General features: G+C 37.0%; 1 protein-coding gene across 2 annotated transcripts in view; it reads left to right on the top strand.

Annotated features, from left to right (window-relative positions):
• The window catches only part of TMEM117 (transmembrane protein 117), an 841,252-nt gene that overhangs the window by 670,323 nt on the left and 149,363 nt on the right, over positions 1-21,566 (top strand). For both annotated transcript variants that reach the window (XM_006888182.1, XM_006888183.1), the window contains one exon: positions 8,783-8,942. In XM_006888182.1, the coding sequence (XP_006888244.1) occupies positions 8,783-8,942 (160 nt within the window). The remainder of the gene's footprint in view (positions 1-8,782; positions 8,943-21,566) is intronic.

Raw genomic sequence — 21,566 nt, 5'->3', positions numbered from 1 at the left:
GGATGGGTGTGTCAGAGGCAATGCTAGTGGCACAGGATAGAGCAGGGTTTAGGGCTGCTGTACATAGGGTCACTATGAGTCACAAACGACTCAACGGCACATACCAACAATGTTTAAATGATAGCCAATATTGTAAAACATTTAAAATTATTTTGTGTTGAATTATACAAAGTTACTTTTTGGGTCGAGTCAAATATATAAAATTTTGACAGTTTAATTCAAGTTATAATTTAGTGACTCCTCCTATCTCTTTCTAATAAAAATGAAATTGTATGATAGTTAAGCAAAATGATTCAACCCTTTGTAGATAAACCAAAACTAACACCACTTCTTCTCTAACTTGATTTACCATCTGCTTTCAGGCTAGTTGACTAAGTACTTACTGTTGACATTATTGGTTTTAAATGCCATAAACTCCAATTCAGAGTGACCTCATTTATAACAGAACTAGAGTTTGTCTGGTCCTATGCCATCTTCATGATTTCTGTGATACATAATATTTCATTGAATAGATTCTGGAAAATTATCACTAGATTTGTTTTTTTGTTTTTCAATCTGCCTTCATCTGAAAGCTCCATTGACAGCTGTCTACCAGGGGTGACTGCTGATATTTAAAATGCTAGTGTATAGTTTCCAGGTTTAGAACATCTTCATAAACTACGTTGATACAAGTGACAGATGGGTGGTGGACTATTCAATAGATCAATCACAATGTGGTTAAAATGGAAGAAGAATGCAATTATCAACAAATCCACTTAAACAAATAGAAGTTGATTTTTTTTTGCAACATTCGAAATTATAATGATGTAGACTTGTGTTAGCTGCATTTATATTTATGTATAATCTCATTATGTATATTATCATGTTATATGATAGATATTTGACTAGGCTATAAAATGAGTAGGTTTCAAACAGGTAAAATAGAATAATTATTTTAGAGTGATTTTTTTTAGATTTTCTGAAAGCTGAGGAGAAAAGTAGTTTGCTGTAGAATGAATCCTTACTGGAAGCCAGTATATAGAACTTCTCATCATAATTCTGCTAACAGCAGGTTGTGTGATACATGCAAAGTCCCTAAATTTGCTCAAACTAATTTATTTGTTTAAATTTGCCATAAGCCCTTGGTGCACATCAGAATTTATACTTCCTCTGCAACAATTCTATGCCTTGCAGGTTCTCTCTACAGAATTTGAGAACCAATGGATTAGAAAAGCTCTGTTAACCCTTCTTTGTCTCATGTTCTAATTCCTATTAATGTAAGAGGCTTTGAAAGTAATTGAGGGGAAAAAAAGCAAACTACTGGAAATTTGAAAACATGAAAGGGAAGATACTAACCACTCAAGCTGATAATTATGTATGAGTTCTTTCCATTTGACTGGTGGCCAGAAACCAGAGGAGTGGAACTGATGAGCCAGTATGTCATGCTGGCAGTGGTTGTAGCCTGAAAGGAAAATAATTCAGATAATTGTTTAATTGGATGCTACTTAACAAGAGAAGCTGGAAGTCCCCAAGAATCATGGTCCAGTGTAAACATCTTTTCAACCATATTTGTTAAATAAAAATCAAAGGGTTTTGCATCAATGGCCAGCATCCCTGACGTTCCATTTACACTGCCTTGCAGCTACTGCTTTTTTGGACAGTTCCACGTCAATATTTGTCAGTTTCACTTATCAATGTAAAATACTTTGGAGTAATAAGTTTTCACAAGTATGCATATCATGGAAATGAAACTCTTAGCTCCAAATATAGTGTTGTTGTGATGCTAGGTGCTGTCAAGTCAATGTCAACTCATAGAAGCCCTGTTGTTGTTGTGTTATGTGCCATTGAGTAGTTTGCAACTCATAGGCACTCTATGTACAACAGCCCTAATCCTGCTCTATCCTGTGCCAATCACCCTGCCTCTGACACACCCATCCCAATTACCTCAGTCACTGAATCAATCTACCTCATAAAGGGCCTTCCCCTCCTGCACTGTCCCTCCGCCCTCCTAAGCATGATGTCCCTCTCCAAGGACTGGTCCCTCCTTACAACATGTCCAAAATATGTCAGACGAAGCCCCAGAAGCCTTACCTCCAAGGAGCAGCCCAGTTTAACCCTCTCCAGGATGAATCCGTTTGTTTTCTTAGCAGTCCATGGTACCCTCAATACTCTTCTCCAGCACCACAGCTCAAAGGCATCAATTCTCCTTCTATCCTCCCTAGTCATTGTTCTACTCTCTGATGCATAACAAGTGATTGCAAAGACCATGGCCAGTATCAGAAACACCTTAGTCTCCAGATTGACACCATTGCTCTTCAGTACTTTGGAGAGGTCCCCTGACAACAGACTTTTGCATCACAATACATCTTTTAATTTTCTGGCTGCTGTTGCCAAGAGTGTTGACTGTGGATCCAATAAGACTAAAGTTGTTCACAATCTCAGTCTCTTCACCATCCATCCTGATGCTGCCAATTGGTCCTGTACAACAGTGAAACATCATCTGGTTTTGTACCATCCTTAGTAACTGCTTTGCTTGAATCTGTTATTACAGTCACTGTGTGAATCTATCTTCTTGTAGTCTTTACCTTTTAAAATTGACTCTCTACCAAATTCGATGTCATGGTGCTCATCCAATTCAAACCCACTGCTGTGGAGCTGTTTCTGGCTCACGGTAACCCTCCCCTGGATTTCTGACGTGACAACTTGACAAGAAACAGCTTCTCATTTGCCTCTGAAGATTGGTTCTTGTATTAGAACTCTCATCTTTTCATTTAGCTGACCACCACATAATGTGCCAAGCCACAAGGTCTCTGTGCATATATTCTGGTCCTTCAGACCAGATATAGTGTATGCAAGGATTATGAGCACAGACTGAAATGAGTGAGCCTCATTTCATAAGGCATTTTAAATCACCTTGTATCAGTTATATAGTTTTGCAAACCTTTGATATAAGTTAGGTAAGTTACTCTTTTAGTACCTCAGTTTCTAGATTCTGAATTTTTGGCAGCAGGTTTGAGACACGAGTTGTAGTAAAAACAGTACTCATGCATTTGTATAAAATACATGTAACAGTGACTAGCACATTAAAAGTTCTAGACAACTGTCATAGTAATTTGCTACTATTAATGTTTCCTCCAAAACAGCTTTGCATACAAAAAACTATTTGTGTGTAATACAACCAGCTGGATAATAACTCTTTAAAACTGATTATTTTCATGGAATTACCATAGCATGATGAAGTCTATCAAATTTTTCATAAATTTAAGAAAATGCACTAAATGCAGTGTTGGATTCTGCAATATATCTATAAAAGACACTGAGAATAACTTTGGAGCTGATGTGACCAATTATTGGTTTCTTACTCCTTTTTTTCCTTATCTCTCCTGCATTCTCTTGAGACTTTATTTTTAGGACTTTTCTCTCTGAGCTGTGTGCATTCATGTTTAATATCACCATTTTTATTCTTTTTGTAGTATTAAATATTAAATATCAGGCAAATACCTCTCTAATTTCCCATCGGAGTAATAAAATGCCACCAGTTACTTTTTCTTGAGATCTGTAGCAAAACTTTTGCAAAACAGAAGTACATAATAAAGCCAAGATGACTCTTATGAGGAGCTCTTAGAGTATTATATGTTAGATAAGTAAAATAGATCAAATAAAGCAAACATTTGAGAGGTGAATCAGTGTAGATTTGCTCTCAGGAAGCCTACATACAATAGCATTCTTAATAAATTCTAATTACTAGAGTATATGCCAAATTAGAATAAAGTTTTAATGATTCATTTTAATGACTTTATTCCAAATGAGAATATTAACATGAGTAATAATAACAATTCCATTATAAATCTTATAATAAAGGATATTTCATATTTTGGCACCTAAATATGTGCCTTTATTTGAGTGTCTAAGGTTACAATTTTGTTTTTATGTGCTGTTGAGTTGCTGTGACCTATATCAACACTATGTACAGCAGCTCTGAACTCTATCTTGAGCCAGTCTCACTGATTCCGACACACTAACCCTCATTGCCCCAGGCACTGTATCAATCCATCTCATCCGGGGTCTTCCTCTCCTGCAGTGTCCCTCTATCCTAACAAGCATAATGTCCTTCTGCAAGGACTGGTCTCTCCCGGCCACATGCCCAAAGTATGTGAGGAGGAGCTTCGAAATCATAGCCTCCAAGCAGAAACTTAGTTCCATCCTCTCCAAGATGGACCTGTTTTGTTTTGGGGTTTTTTGAGTTTTTTTTCTTTGTGGTCAATGGTATGTTCAAGACTCTTTTTCAGCACTACAACTCAAAAGGCATCAATTCTTCTGTCATCCTTAGTCATTGTCCAGCTCTCTGATGCATGGCAAGTAATTGTGAAGATTATGGCCTATATCAGGTGCACCTTGGTGTCTAGACTGACATCATTACTTCTCAGTACTCTGGAGAACTCCTTGAAAATAGATTTTCCCAGTGCAATTTGTCTTTTGATTTCCTGACTGCTGATGCCAAGAGTGTTGATTGTGTACTTTAGAATAGATCTTGAAATGATCTTTTTGACTAGGAATGTAACACTATTCTTCCTAATTTTTTCATTCCCACCATAGTATATTTGACTGTCAGATTGAAAGTGGCCAGTGCCAGTCTATCTCAGCTCACTAATTAATGCCTTGAATGCTGATATTTATATGTTCAATTTAATTTTTGACAACTTCCAATTTTCCTACATTCATGTTCATACATTCTCTTACAATTATCAGTGGCTATTTACAGCTATTTCTGTATTTAAATTGTTAACAGGGTTTTCAAAGACTTTTTTTTCTGAAGTAGATGGCCAATCCTTTTTAGGATGAGGTTATACTCTTTTTACTTAAAGAGCTTTGAAGAACAATGAATGTTAATCTATTGTTTGTGAGGGCTGTTAGTTTCTTTATTGACAAAAGAAATTGTCATTTCCTTTAAAGTTGTTTAGTTTTAAAACAAAACACACAAACACGTACTGCAAAGCAAAACTAACCTGGAGAAAAAAAATTTAAAAATCCACTATTTGTATGCTTGATTGTATAATACTAGAATTTTTTCTGTTTAATTAAAATACTTATTTAGGAATTCTCCTATGTTCATTTAGCTCAGTTAAATTTTTCAAATAATCAAGGGTATTCTAAATAGTTATTGTTATGTTATTGTTGTTTTGGTGTGCCGTTGAACCACCTGAGATTCATGGTGACCCTAGGTAAAACACGTCTGATGCCTGCTCTATCCTGAGTCAGTCTCACTGACTCCGACACACCTACCCCCATTGCCCCAATTACTGTATTGATCCATCTTATCCAAGGTCTTCCTCTCCTGTGTTGTCTCTCCACCCTTCTGAGGGTAATGTTCTTCTCCAAGGGGTAGTCCCTTCTGGCCACATGCCCAAGTTATATGAGAAGGGGCTTCAAAATCCTAGCCTCCAGGGAGAAACTTGGTTTCACCCTCTCCAAGATGGACCTATTTGTTTTCTTGGCAGTAGAAAATATTTAATTTTCATCTTGGTATCCGTGAGTCAACTTCTTTTGAAAAATTAGCATTTTTTTTTGTAAAATTGTGAATTCAAAGTTCATTTTAAATTTATTTATTTTCTTAAAAAATAAAATAATAACACTTGTCACTAATAACAGTAAAAAAAAACACCACAATTAAGTCAAATTTCTTTATATACATTATAACTAGGTATATTTTCCTCCAACTAGGAAGTTAATAAAAAAGAAACCTAAAATGCTGCAGCCTTGGATATACTTGCCAGTTTATACTAGGAAATTTAGTGGACAGCCCAACAGAATGTGAAAATTATCAAACAATATCATTAATATCTCATTCAAGCAAAAGAGTGTTTAAGATTATTTTAAATCAGCTATAACAATACAATGATAACAAATGACCAGAAGTTCAAAGTGGTTTTAGAAGAAGCCACAGACCCAGGGATATCATTCCTAATTTCAGATAAACAGAAAATACCAAAATAATGTCTATTTGTATTTTAATAGCTATGCAAAGGCATTTGATGTGTAGATAATAACAAATTAGGACTAACGTTGAGAAGAATGGGACTCCTAGAACACTTAATTGTGCTAATAATAAATGTATACGTAGACCAAGAAGCTGGTACCCATGGTGGACAGTGTTGGCTGGAGCTTCCCTACTAAAACAAGCTTGGAAGCAGGAGCGGCATCCACTTCCAAAATGGCTTGCCTCAGGAAACTCTATGTATGAACAGTGCTCAGGCCGTTCGTTCATAGGGTCATTATGAGTCGTCTACGACTCGACGGCATCAAACAACAACAACAGACCAAGAAGCTGTTGTCTGAATTGATCAAGGGAACAATGCACAGTTTAAAATCAAGAAGGGTGAGAGTCAGGGTTATATCCTTTTTCCATATCTATTCAGTATATATGCTGAGGAAATAAGTCACGAAGCTGGTCTCTATGAATAATAATATTTCATTAGATTTGGAGGAAGACTGATCAAAAACCTGTGCTACACAAATGACATAGATTTGCTTACTGAAATGAGGACGATATTGAATACTTGCTGCATAAGATCAAGGACTATAACCTTAAGTATGGATTTATGTTAACATCAAGAAAATAAAGGTCTTCACCACAGGAACAACAGTCAAAATTATGATGATGGACAAAGTATTAAAGCTGTCAATGATTTTACCTTACTTGGATCAACAATTAATACCCTTGGTACTAGCAATCTGAAAATTAGGAGATGCATTGCATTGGAAAAATCTGCTGTCAGAGACCTCTCAAAAATCCTGAGAGCAATGATATCATATTAAAGACTAAGGTATGCCTGATTCAGACCATGGTCTTTTTAGTCACCTGTTATACATGATAGAGCTGGACACTGCATAATAATGATAGAAGACTTGATGCTTTTAGGTAATGGTGCTGGAGACGAGTACTGATTATCCATGGACTAAGAAAAACCAAAATTATATGTCTTGGAGAAAGTGCAGCCAGAATGCTCCTTGAAGGCAAAGGTGACAAAGCTTCATCTTTCATACTTTGGACTTATAGCTAGGAGAAGCTATTCCTTGGAAAGTGACATCATGTTTGGAACTACAGAGGATCAGTGTTGAAGAGGAAGACCCTTAACAAGATGGGTTGACACATTGACTTCAGCAGACAACAATCAAATGAGAATTCTAGGAGTATTACTATTACTTTAGGTGAAAATATTTTAACTAATTTGAAGACAAAACTGTTAATTACCAAAATGTGCATTTTTTTCAGTTTTATTTTGTCTTCTTTTCTTTTTCGCTTTCTTACTTTCTGATGACATTTACATCACTGTGAGTGGGTTTTATTCCCCTTTTCTATTAATCAAATATCAATATAGTTCTGAAAACAGAGAATTATATTATGGACAATTTTCTTAGATTCTCTTCCTACCAATCACATTTCAAATCTACTTTGAGTGTTAATATTAAAGACTAATTTGAAGGCTTTCTTGATTTTTGCCAAGAAAAACAACATATAATTTTTACAGTCTTAACAAGCATTTCCTGTTTATATACTCGTGCAAGGTTTTTGAAAATTTTTTTTAGATTTTATTTTAATAATTTTAATGAACATTTACAGAGATTTTGGATTTCCATTCATTCATTGCTGCACTTTTCTCCCTGCCCAGCCCTCCGCCCCACCCCCACCCCAGTTCGCTCCTCTCTTTGAAAGGGAAAAAAATCTTTCTTTGATATACAATCCCCCCGCACCCCTCCCACTACCCCATGTACACTCCACTATGCAACCATAATTGTGGAATCTTGTGATAACCATAATACCCTATAGTACATCGCTTTTAAATTATTCTTTCCTTCCTCTGTTTCAATGCAGTATATGCAATTTATCCAGTTTTTCTCAGTCTTACCCCAACCCTGATATCAGTCCCATTTTACAGCAGTGGCACCATGCAGTATTTGTCCTTTTGCAACTGAGATATTTCACTCAGCATAAAGTCCTCCAGGGTCACCCATTTTGAATAATATTGCATTAGTTCCTTGTTTTTTCAATGCAGTGTAGTATTCCATTGTGTTAATATACCACAGCTTCTCTATCCATTCGTTTGTTGATGGGCACTTAGGTTGTTTCCAACTCCTTGCTATTGTGAACAAAGCTGCGATAAACATGGGTGTGTGTATCGTGCAAGATTTTATGGGTACTACAATGAAGACATGTAAATTCTCCAGAGCCTAGTAATTTAAGAACAAGGGAAGGAAGTTCCACCATGGCAAGCGGTCACTTGTCTACAAAACACCCCCAGGATACGTCCCATGAGGGGAAGAGATTGCCCTGTAGAGATTTAGAGATAGTTCCTCAATGGAGTTCATCAGGCTTTGGTGAGATTGATGTAACTTTCTCTTCTAGAGAAGTTTAGTGCATTCTAAGGACTTCCTCCCATTCAATAAGTACCTTTTACATATGCATGCAAATGTAATTGCCTAGGATGAGAGCTATAATCTAGTATTCTGTCCAGAATAAAATGACACTGCCTAAGGACATTTTTAATATTTTGGTTTTAATTGTTCCATAGTAGTTGTCTTCATATATTCTTCAGGGAATATTCTGAAAGAGATGCAATCATATTATTTTCTAATTGCTTTTGAAAGAAATTATTTAATGCATTGTTTTGATCATGTTCTATTTGGTGAATAAACTTTTGGAAAGATTATTGGCAATAAGACATTTATTACAGAATAAATAATATGCACTCTATATCCCCTGTAGATTTCTAATGTTCTGAAGTGGATGTCATATTTCTTGCAGGACAGTTCTTTTCACTCTGACTTCTGTAGTTGTACTTGTCATTACAACTGACTGGATCAGCTGGGACAAGCTAAATCGTGGATTTTTGCCCAGTGATGAAGTGTCCAGAGCGTTCTTAGCATCTTTCATCTTGGTCTTTGACCTCCTCATTGTGATGCAGGTAAGTATCTTTGTATCTCTGGCTCTCACAGAAGCTCTTCTCTGTTTTACTCGAAGTATAACAAGCACTCTACAGAGACTGGCTCCCGTAAGCTAGAGTGCAAAATTCACCTCACTAGTAGTGGGAAAATGATCATATTTTCAGCAGTTTTACCAGGGAAGGGAGAGGAAACCAATTGGTCTTTTCTCATAGGGACCCTATAAACTCATTTTAGGAGATTTGTGAAAGTGGGTCCCAAGAAACCATCCAACATGGGGAGGTTTTCTGCCAAGGCTTCAGGGTTAAAAACAAACAAATGAACAACAACAACAAAATAACTACAAAACAAAACAAATCTGCAAAACTGCCATCTTGTAACTGGAAAGCTGCACAGATGAGGATGACATAAAACTAGCAAACAGAGAAAAGCAATTGCCAATCAACCCAGGTTTTTATAATGGTTGAAATGGAATGATGTAAAAATGGGTGGGTTGGTTTTTTTTTCCTAGTTAGGGAAATTATCGCTTTCTTTCAGCATTCACCAGAGATCATTCCATTTTTGTGTAAACAGTATTTCTTCCCTGCTTAGCAACAGACTGTTTGTACAATAGCTTAGTGCCAGCCAGTGTTACTTGGGTAATCTGGTGTGAATGCTTTTTTGGGTCTTAGGTGTGTTCCTTTGAATGGGTCGGGCTGAGGCATTAGCCATTTATTTGCACTTTTTCTTGCTTGTTAAATTTCCATACGTTTGTCATATATTTTCTTGAAGTGATTTTGGGTTTTGTTCTCCTGCACTATTGTATGCCACCTGGAAAAAAAGCTACCAATGTTGAAGGGGAAGGAGACTTCTTTGTATCTTGAATTTATGGGAAAATTAACAGGATATACGACAGTTTTAATCAGTGTTAGAGCAAAAAAAGAGGTCTTTAAATATAGCCCATGGTGTTTCAGAAGAAAATAATTTTTTTTACGTAATATTTCTCCGGTAACATTTTCAAGATGCTTCACAGGGTGTATTCCTCACCAAAGGGGGTGTGTGTGTGTGTGTGTGTGTGTGTGTGTGTGTGTATTTCTTGTCATCCAATTGGAAATGACTCATAGCTGATCCTCTAGCGACTCCTTAGAATTTAATGTATGCAAAAAAAACAAAGCCAAAATAATAAAAAACCAAAACAAAACAAACACCCAACCCTCAAAATTTATTTGGAACTGAATCTATCTGACCCTTCAGCAGATATTCAGAGACTGTAAATCACACTGAGGAGACTGCCAATTTTTCTCTCACAAAACCATTGGTGAATTTTCACTGCTGAGGAGGAGTCACCTTTAGGTTAGCGTCCTTCAACCTACCTCACCAGAGCCTCCTTTTATAAAGAAAATAAACTTTTAATTGTCTACTACTATCTGACGCTTTCTACCCTGTTTAAATATTTTAATTATTCTATACTTCAAAAAAGGAAAAATATAATAGCATAGTATTTTGCAGATACTATGAACTTACTTTATTGCATTAGTGTCCAAAGTAAGCACATAGTATATAGAACAAATGGGTCTGTCCTGGAGAGGGTGAAACCCAGCTGTTCCCTGGAAGCAAGAATTTTGAAGCTCCTTCTCATGTACTTTGGACTTGTGGCCAAGAGGGACCAGTCCTTGGAGAAGGACTTCAAGCTTGTAAGAGTAGAGGGACAGTGCAGGAGAGGAAGGGCCAGTATGAGATAGATTGACTCAGTGACTAGTGTAATGGAGGTAGGTGTGTCAGAAACTATGAGATTGGGTCAAGTTAAGGCAGGGTTCAGAGCTAATGTACATAGAGTCACTATGAATTTGCACGCGACTTGAAGCTACATAATATAAGCAACATGGACTTACTAAAAAACTACTTGAACAAATTCAAGTCTTGAGCTACAGTAGCAAAGGATTCTATAAGAAACTTTTGAAGGAGGTGGTGGGCTTGTGGGCTGGGCTGGCCTGACGCCTGAAACCTTTAGAGTCTCCCTCTACTCTGGAAGTTGGCTGTCTGGCTGACATGCGGTGGCGGTCTCGCCTTGGTGGCAGGAATGGCATCCACTTCCCAAATAGCTTGCCTCCAGAAACCCTATGAACCTGGAGAATGGATTAAAGTTATACAAGGGTCCAGGTCTTTCATTTATAGGGTTGATATGAGTTGCCTATGACTCGACAACACTTAACAACAACAGCATAGAAAGAAATCAGTTGGCCTAGTAGACAGAAAATGATGCTATCAAGCCAAAGGTGGGTGACTCTTAATTTGTGGCCCTCATGCCTTGTGTTAATAGGGTTTTGGTCAAACATTCTTCTAAGTCATATAGCTCTGGTCTGCCCACTTGCTGTATAGAGGTAACTCGTAGCTGTGAAGCTGAACACTGTTACACTGATGTGTCAAATCTGAAAATGGTCACCCATGATGGACAGTGTTTGGTGGAGCTCCCCAATTAAAACAAGCTTGGAAGTAGGAGTGGCATCCACTTCTGAAATAGCTTGCCTCTGGAAACGCTATGAACCTGGAGAAAGGATGAAAGTTATACAATTGTCCAGGTCTTTTGTTCATAGGTTGCTGTGAGTTGCCTATGACTCAGCAGCCCTTAACAACAACAACATGGTCAAAATATTGTGTAATGCAGGAACCATTGGAAGAAGATAGCAAGAATACATACAATCACCGTATCAAAAAATTGATAGACACTGAACCATGTCAGGAAGTAGCATATGATCAAGAACCAATGGTAATGAAGAAAGGACTTTAAGCTGAACAGAAAACATAGGCAAAAAATAAGACCCCAAGAATTGAGCAATACCAATTGACATGCTTTAACAAATAGATGCAGCCTGGGACCTACTCGCCAATCTATGTTAAGAAATTTGGAAGAAAGCTATCTAGCTACGTGACTGGAAGAGATCTATATTTATTCTTGTTTTTGGTTTTGGGTTTGGTTTTTGTTTTTTTTATAAAAAGGTGATCCAACAGAATGTGGAAATTATTGAACAATATCATTAGTATAATGCTGTTGTTGTTAAGTACCATCTGTAGATGACTCATAGTGACCCAATGAATGAAAGACCTGAACAATTGTATAACTTTCACTGTTTCTCCAAGTTCATAGAGTTTCCGGAAGCAAGCTATTTTGAAAGTGGGTGACACTCCTACTTCCAAGCTTGTTTTAACTGCGGAGCTCCACCAAACACTGTCCACCATGGGTAACACTGAGTCAGCAAGAAAGATGAAATCACTCAGTGTTCTAGAGTGACATGTAACTACATACAAAGGGGTTTAGTACGTGGAAATTGTGAGGATGACACGTATTGAACATAGTTTCCTGTAGTCACAAATCAGAGTTGGACCAATAGCACCTAAAAACAACCAAAATGCAAAGAGGGAGAAGGATCCTTTTGAATTAGTGGTTAAGCTTTCACCTGCTAATTGAAAAGATGGTAGTTTAAACCCATCTGTCAGTAATTTAACTGAAAGGTCAGTAGTTCAACCCTAGCAGCCACTCCATGGGAGAGAGCTGTAATGAACTATTCCTATAAAGATCACAGGCTTGGAAATCCTGTGGGGTAATTGTACTCTATCTTATGGAGTCTTTATGATAATGGGTTAATGCAATGAGGAATGAAAAATTAGATAAAGCCAGTAGGTCCCTTAACTGTTTATCTCTTTACCAACACCCAATGATCCAACACACTCCACTGATTAATTTATTGCTATAACTTTGTATTTTAAGCCTTCTCTCTAATTTTCTCTGCCCATATTTGGGCTCTGACTCCCCTCTGTACTATTGTAAGATAATCTCCTGTGGAAGATCTCCTTTTGCCTTCATACTTCCTTTTGAACCTTATACCCTTTGCAGCATACCCTTACATCTTCCAATCTGAAAAGCCAAGTTGACTGTGTCACATCTCAGCAGTAAATATTGTCTCCTGTGTAAAACGTGTCAAAGTTCCTAGAACTAGTACATATGATAAAAGAGTAAATCCTGTTGGCAATGTTGAGACTCCCAGAACATTTTATTTCAGTGCCCTTCACAAACTGGCTGCTGTTTCCTTACATAAGTCTTCTATGCATTAGCTTCACTTCAAAATAAAGGACTTGTGACTTTGTACTTGACATAAAATACTGTTTCTAAGGTTGTCTATCAGCCTCTTTTTCCTCCTCATAATTGAATTTCCCTGTACTGCTGTACTGACCTATACCTGTTAAGATCATTTCAAGTATCTTCTCATTAAAGTTATGTTCTTACTTCCTCCCTATGATAGAACTTTTTATCTAGATTAAAAATAGGAATCTTAATCTTACTTGTCTCTGCTTTATAAAGCATATGTTTCTGGGTAGAGAAAATGGTTAACATTCTTGGCTGCTAATTGTAAAATTGGGTATGTGATTCCACCCAGAGGCACCTGGTAAGACTAGGCAATCTGAGAAACCAGACATTGGAAATGCTGTGGAGCTCTGGAGCACAGTTCTATTCCAACACGCGGAAAATTCAAAATTTACTTCATGGCAACTGGTACTGCCTTATACAGCCGGAACCACAGCTTAAAACTCTTAATATCCCTATAACCTCAATAACACAGTTTCTTCACATGTGTATGAGTTAAGTCCTATCAAATGAACTATACAACTCATAGTGGCGCTATCAACAATGGGTCTTAACTTTACCCTATCCTGTCCTATCTTCATCATCTCTGATAGATAAGCCCATTTTAACAGTCATGTCTCATTGAGTGCCTTCCTTTCTTTCACTGACCCTCCACCTTTCCAAGCATGATGTCCTTATTTAAGGATTTGCCCTTGCAAACAACATCCCCTAAGTATTTGTGATGAAGCTCCATCATCCTTGCCTCTGAAGAGCACACTGTGTACACTGGAGAAAGATGTGTATATATGCTCTTTTGTAATTCATGACATTCAGTAGTCTTCTATAACACCACAATTCAAAGGCATTCATTATTCGGTAATCCTTATTCATTGTCCAACTTTCAGATGCATATGGAGTAACTGAAAGTACTGTGGTTTGTATAAGGTACACCTCAGTCTTCAAACTGACATCCTTGCTTTTTAACATTTTTTAAAAGTCCATGAGAGCAGATATCCCCAAAGTAACATGCCTTTTGATTTATGACTGCTATTACCATGCGTGATTATTGTGGAGACAATTAAAATGAAATTGTTGACAATTTCAAACATATAGCCATCCATGATGATGTTAACCTGTTAGTCTACTGGTGAGGATTTCGTTTTCTTGATGCTGATGTGCAATCCATATTCAAAACTGTATTATTTGGTTTTCTTCAGTAAAGAATATATATATTTCAAATATTCTTAAATTTTATACCCAAATAAGCTATGATCTAATCTATTCTATATTCATATATTTCTGGTTAAAAAGAAACCATATATATATATAAGAAACTTATAAAAGTAGCAAAATTGGAAGAAAGCTATCTAGCTACGTGACTGGAAGAGATCTATATTTATTCTTGTTTTTGGTTTTGGGTTTGGTTTTTGGTTGTTGTGGTTTTTGTTTTTGTTTTTTTTATAAAAAGGTGATCCAACAGAATGTGGAAATTATTGAACAATATCATTAGTATAATGCTGTTGTTGTTAAGTACCATCTGTAGATGACTCATAGTGACCCAATGAATGAAAGACCTGAACAATTGTATAACTTTCACTGTTTCTCCAAGTTCATAGAGTTTCCGGAAGCAAGCTATTTTGAAAGTGGGTGACACTCCTACTTCCAAGCTTTACTAAAAGTCCTTACTGAAATAATTTAAGTGTTTTAAAAGCAACTAACCCTGGATTTTTCTAATGGTAGGAAAATTCCACTTACACTATGGAAATGTATTTTAATACCTATTTTAAAAAATAAAAACTTCTAAAACGATGCCAATTCCATAAAAGCTTTATTTTAACAAACAGTAGGCCAATTCTTTTTTATGAAATATTCTTTCTTTTTATGAACAGTCATGAAAGAGTTTTCTACATTTATTGCTAAAACAATTTTTTTAATACATTTTTTGTGCTCATATTACAGACACTAGAATTAAGTCATAAAGAGATACAAACAAAATAAAGCATGACTTACATAAATCACACATACTATGAAGTATATAGGACATGAGAAAAAATTGTAGAAAAACTTTCTAAGGAAAATCCTATCTTTTGTCCATTATACATTTGTAGTTATGACAGCTGATTTTTATATCTCTAATTCATTCTATAAATATTTTATTTATAGTTATTATCCAAACATCCACCTCCTGCTAGTTGAAGAAAATGTGTATCTAAGACATATAAGAGTTAAAAATATGAGGTCTTATGTAAGTAACAAAAAAAAATGGGGGGAGGGAGAAAAGCAAACATCATAGGAGTTCACCAAAGAAAGAGATCAATGTGTATACCAGAATAGCAGGCAGAACCTTCAAGGAAGAGCCAAGACTTGTAGGGCAGCTAGAGTTTCAAAGGCAGAACAATGAATGAATTTCTTTTCCCCCCTTCCAGCTATGTGTAGCATCATAAGCAAGAATATAAGAACTTAGTTTATTTCATTAAGCTCAGAAAATGTGTTAATTCATTCCTAGTGTGTGTCAGGTTCTGGGGATAGGGTACAGAAAAAGTGAGTGCAAAGATTAATAGATACAACCCATGAAGAATTTGTCGTTGCATAGAAGCATCTATAATTCAATAGAATAAAAACGAGCATGAAAGTAGTGATATTTTAGGAAGACTGTCTTGAATATTTAGAAGCCTTCTTTAGGTAGGAAATGAGCTTCTTGACTTCTCCTTGATTTTATATTCATTTCTCTCATTCTCTCAGATGTATAAGAAAAGAAATTATTCTTCATAAAACAAAGAACATCCTGTATATTTCACTAGACAGAAAGGAGAAGAAGAGAATACAGAAAAGAAGGAGCATAAGAAGAAGGAAGAAAAAGCAGAGGGATGAAAAACCAGTAAGATAGATGCAAATGAGGATGAGTTGAGGAAGCAGTAAAATTCTCCAGTGGAGCTGGGAGAGATTAGGCAGGGGTGATGCCCAGAGAATGATGGGGTTATGTCTATGTTTGAGCTTCAATATATTCTGCATTTCCAACAGATGATTTATGTAACCGGGCTTTGGGGGCTGAGGGGAGAATATTTTAAAAATTGAATTTTACAGTTGATCAACATAGTCTAGCACAAGGACAACATTTGTGGAACCATGAGCCCAAGAGGTGGAGGAAGTCATGAGAAGATAAAGTTCTGGACATTTTTTTGTGAGAATGGAAAGGTTTTATACTTCCACTAGTAGTGCTATTAATGAGAACCCAAAGCTGCATAATTATATGTTACCTGCAATTTAAAGCAAGGTAGTTTAGTATTTAGGCTTTGAAATGAAACTTCTATGGTTCAAATCCCTACTCTGCCATTTACATTTGAGACACATTATTTAATAAAAATGGTTAATAATATTCTACTTTACAGTGCTAGTGTAAGGAAGGCTTAGAATTGCTTATAACTATTCCTAGTACATTGTACTTTCTAGAAAAGTGTTAGTTATATTTGATAATGAGTGAGGGTTCTAATATGATTGCAGGTGAACTTCTATAAAGTTACAAGAGTAACTGCAGTTTACTGCAGTTTAAAAGCTCTTTGAAGTTCAGATAATCTCTAACTTATGATGGGTTTATTTTCAATGACTTTTTGTAAGTCTATTCTGACATTAATAAAATACCTGATTTTTTCAGATTTCATGTATCTTTATCTTTGTAAATGCAATATTTGTCTTTTGGTTCAGGAAACATTACATATAAGATTACAAGATATAATACAGCAAAAAACACAATTTAAAAGTTTACTCCAACTATAAGGAGCTTTGCATTCATTTTTTAAAATAATCCATATATTTTTGTTGTTAGGTGCCTTTGAGTCAAGTATGATTCATAGTGACCCTCAGAACAACAAGTCTGAACCCTGTCCTATCCTGTGCTATCCTCACACTTCCTGACACACTAGAACTCATTGCAGGGGCCACTGTGTCAATTTACCTAGTTGAGGGTCTTCCTCTCTTTTGCTAAGTCTCCACCTTTCCAAGCCTGATTTTCCTCCTCAAGGAACATGCAAACATGTCCGAATATGTCCAAAGATTAAACCAAAGCTTCATCTTCACCTCCAAGGAGCAGTCTGGCTTCACTTTCTCCAAGGCATTATTTGTTTGTTTTTTTGGCAGTCCACGGGATGCTCAGTAGTCTTCTCCAACACTGCAGCTCAAAAGAATCAATTCCTCTTCTGTTATCCTTTTTCATTGTGCAGCTTTCAGATGTATAGCAATTGATTGGAAAGACCATGGCCTGAATCAGATGTCATATTTTAGTATCTGTATAAATTCATTTATTACTTGGTTTTGCAATTAACAAATTACATAGAAATCTCTCACTCGTACTGCCATCAAGTTGTAACAAACTGATAGCTGACCCTCCACTGGGTTCCTGAAGTTGTAAATCGAATGGGGTAAAAAAAAAATCCCACTTCCTTGGAGATTCTGGTGAATTTGAACCAGTAGAAAGGCACTGCCTTTGACTTAGCAGCACAATTCCCCACAGACTAAATCACTGAATCTCTGATACCTTAATATGTACATACAGAAAAAATTATGTTGCTTTTGTTGTAATGTGTTGTTGAGTCACTTGCAACTCATAGCGACCCTATGTACAACAGCTCTGAACCCTGCTCTAATCCTGTGCCAACCTTATTGTCTCTGAAACACCTCTCCTGTGCTGTCCCTCCCGAGTATGATGTCCCTCTCCAAGGACTGGTCCTTCCTTGCAACATACCCAAAATATGCCGGAGGGAGCTTTCAGAATCCTTGCCTCCAAGGAGCAGCCTGGTTTCATTCTCTCCAGAATGAACCTATTCTCCCTAGACATCCATAGTACTCTTCTCCCCTACAGAGAAAGAGATTTGTGTGGCATTAGTATTTTTTTTTTAAGTCATGATAATGACTCCACTTGTAGAAGATTCTGGATCATTCCTGGGAATAAGGATGGCATTTCTAGTCAGAAAATTAATGAGAGTTCCAGATAGAGTCTTTTTCTTTTATGCTTCATATATTTCATTATACCATTTCATTGCTTCCTGGATCTATTGAGTTCAGCAAAGCAATGTTTAAGTCTACGTTTTCAAGCAATTGAAGCCTCTGATTTAGTTTAGGAAAAAAATCCAGCTAATACTCCCCCCCCACCCCCCGTAACTTCTCTCTTTACATTTCCTCATTATTGCTTTTTTTCTTCAGCATTAATTCTTTCTTTCCTCTTAAAACTCCATTAAATTCTGATCTTTGAATGCCTCTTCTTCCTGTTCAATAAAGTACTTCACATTGGTAATATCAAGTTCTAAACTGGTAGTTATTATAATATTTATAACTTTTCCATTTCTGTCTTCTGTTATGTTATCCTAATCAGATGCTTAGAACACGTTCACATCAGTCAGCAACATTCCCCCACAACCTGAACTTTCTTGAGATGTATTCTCAAGAAGGCACAATATTCCAGACTCTCTGATAGTCAGAAACTTGGGTCTTTGTTATTTGAATGCATTCTGAACCAGAGTTTACCTGTTGTTGTTGTTGTTGTTGTTATTATTATTAGATGCTGGTGACTAGAATAAGACTCATAGTGACCCTGTGAACATCAGATCTGATATACCTAAGGCTATTTTTTCAGTCCTGTGTTAGTCCATCTCATTGAAGGTCTTCCTCTCTTTCGCTGACCCTCCACCTTTCCAAGCATGACGTTCTTTTCCAAGGCCTGACCCCTCCTACCAACATGCCCATAATATGTGAGATGAAGCTTTGCCATCCTCGTCTCTAAGGCTCTGTTTACACTTTCTCCAAGACATATATGTTTGCTCATTTGGTAGCCCATGAGATAGTCAATTCTGTTTTCCAACACCACGACTCAAGGGAATGAACTCTGGTCAACCCTTTTTATCATTGTACAAACCTACAGGCACATAGCAAGTAATTGAAAAGATCATGGGTTGAATGAGATGCATCTTAATCTTTAAACTGACTTTGAAGTGGGAAACAGCAACCTTTTGTTGATTGTGGAGCCAGGTAACAGAAAATTGTTGCCAACTTCAGCATTTTCCCCACCTAGCATCTTGGCCCAGTGGTGAGGCTTTTTCTTTTCTTGATGTTAAGATATAAACCATATTAAAAGCTGTTGTCTTTGATCTTCTACAGTAAGTATGTCATATCCACTCCACTTTAAGTGAACAGGATTATGTCCTCTATGTAACACAGGTTGTTGATGAGTCTTCCTCCAATACTGATGCCACACTCCCCTTCAAAAATCCAGCTTCTCAAATTATTTGCTTAGCATACAGATTAAAAAGGCGTGGAGAAAGGAAACAGCCTTGCCACACCCTTTCTTGATTTTAAACCATGCAGTGTTCCCTTGCTCTGTATAGACAAGAGCTTCTTGGTCTAGGTATAGGTTTCACATTTGCACTATTACATGTCCGGAGATTCTAGATGTTTTCTTAAATGTTATCCATAATTTTTTATGTTACATGTTGCTACAGGCCATTACATAGTCAATTAAGCACAAATAAACATTGTTCTAGTATTCTCCACTATCTGACATCAGTAATGATATCTTTGTGGCATAACCTCCTCTGAATCTAGCTTGAGTGTCTGGTCGTTCCCTGTTGAAAGAATGGTTTTCAACAATCTTTAACAAGAATTTACTTGTATGTGGTATTAATTATGTAATTTTATAATGTAGACCTTCTGTTGGATCACCTTTTTTTGGGGGAAATGGGAACGAATACGAATATTTTCCAGCCAGTTGGCCAGGTTTTGTGACACGAAATGGTGCGCACATTCAGGTCAGCATCTTTTGTTGAAACATGTCAATCTATATTCCCTGCATTCCTGGGACTTCCCCCCGCCCCAATACTTTCAGTGCAACTTGAACCTCTCCTGTAAAGAGAGCATGGGCCACATGAGGATGACCATATCTGACCTTTGACAGTTTCACAAAGGGGAACTCTCCCTGCCAACAGTATCAACCATACAAAACCAGTTCCCATGAGGTCAAGCATGTTCCCCACAGTCCCGTACCTTTTTCTACTCATTTCAATACCAATCTTACTGCTTTACTGGGTCCAAAATCTGTAGCAATAACTCACATATCACACAGAACCATACTGAAGAAATGAAAAGGTTATAATCCAGGTTAGTAGCAGAATACAGTCAAGACAGCTTTGAAATATGTTAGCAGACACCACAGTCTTGAGCCTCATGGCTTTAGGCCAGTCTCTCGATGTTCTCAGTCCTATCAGTTATGGCTCTCCTCTCCCGAATCCTCCAATGAACTCAGGTAAAATACTCTTAGCTGTGATTCAATGGCATAGCAATCCCAAGGTCTGCTCTATCCCATGTCAGGTCTCTAGTTCTCTGCTGTGGTTTCTATGGCTCTGCTACTGTAGGCCTTAGTATGGCTGGCATAGGAATCTCTGATCCTGAAGGATGAGTTCCATTCTCTTGCTCTTTTTTGGTGGTGAAGTTTTTCTCCTATTCTGGTCTGGGTTTGCTCAATTCAAAGATGAAAGTAGCAAGACCCCATATGGATTGCATAACACGCGCATTCACATATTCCTGCACATCCACATAGCACAGTAAGTTAATGGATAGGGAAACCACTTTGAACAACAAACCCTTTATACCACATCTCCCTTCATTACCATTAGGACTCAATCATACACTACTTCCTGAAAAGATTACTCACCAGCCAATTCTTTTGGTATGTTGTTGATATTGTTAGGTGCCATCGCGTCATAGACAACTCATAGCGACCCTATGAACAAAAGGCCTGAGCACTGTTCGTACATAGAGTTTCCGGAGGCAAGCCATTTCGGAAGTAGATGTCACTCCTGCTTCCAGGCTTGTTTTAGTCGGGAAGCTCCAGCCAACACTGTCCACCTTGGGTACCTATTACCACATTTGGCACATCACTATCACAGTGTTCAGCATCACAGCATCCATGAGTTACCTCTGTACAGCAAAGCACTGATCAATGCTATACCACCTAGAAGAATGTTTGACAGGAAAACAATTTGAAGCCGGCATGAGGGCTGCAGATTAAAATCACCTTCGGCTTGGTATAGTGACTTTGTATTCCCTCCATCTTCTTTTCTTTTTCTTTTTTTTCCTTCTTGGATCGTTTAAGATTTTTCCCATAGCACCTTTCATTATTACAACTTGTGACTTGAAGTTTTTTCCCAGTTCTTTTAGCTTGAGAAATGCTGAATAAATTTTTCCCTTTTAGTTTTTCACTTCAGATCTTTGCATATTTCATACTTTGCTTGTCTTCTCAAGCTGCTCTTTAAAAAATTGTGCTTTTAGTATAGGTTTACAAAGAGATTGGTTTTCACTCATTCATACATACACACTTTCCTCCAACTCCGCCCCAATTCACTTTGTAATGCTTGTCCTCTTCTAGATTGTAATTGTCTTGTACGTAATATTTATTCGTCCATTCTGTTCACATTGTCCTTCTCTTCACCAATTTCAGTGTAATGTTCATTATCTGTTCTTTTCTTGCTCCCCCTCCGATCCCTATCCATCCTGTTCCTATAAC

This window comes from Elephantulus edwardii, unplaced genomic scaffold (assembly GCF_000299155.1).
Source record: "Elephantulus edwardii isolate Elephantulus edwardi_28Jun2011 unplaced genomic scaffold, EleEdw1.0 scaffold00065, whole genome shotgun sequence".
In the NCBI taxonomy this organism is placed as follows: Eukaryota; Metazoa; Chordata; class Mammalia; order Macroscelidea; family Macroscelididae; genus Elephantulus; species Elephantulus edwardii.
Note: the sequence above shows the minus strand (reverse complement) of the source record. Positions and strands in the feature narration are given on the sequence as shown.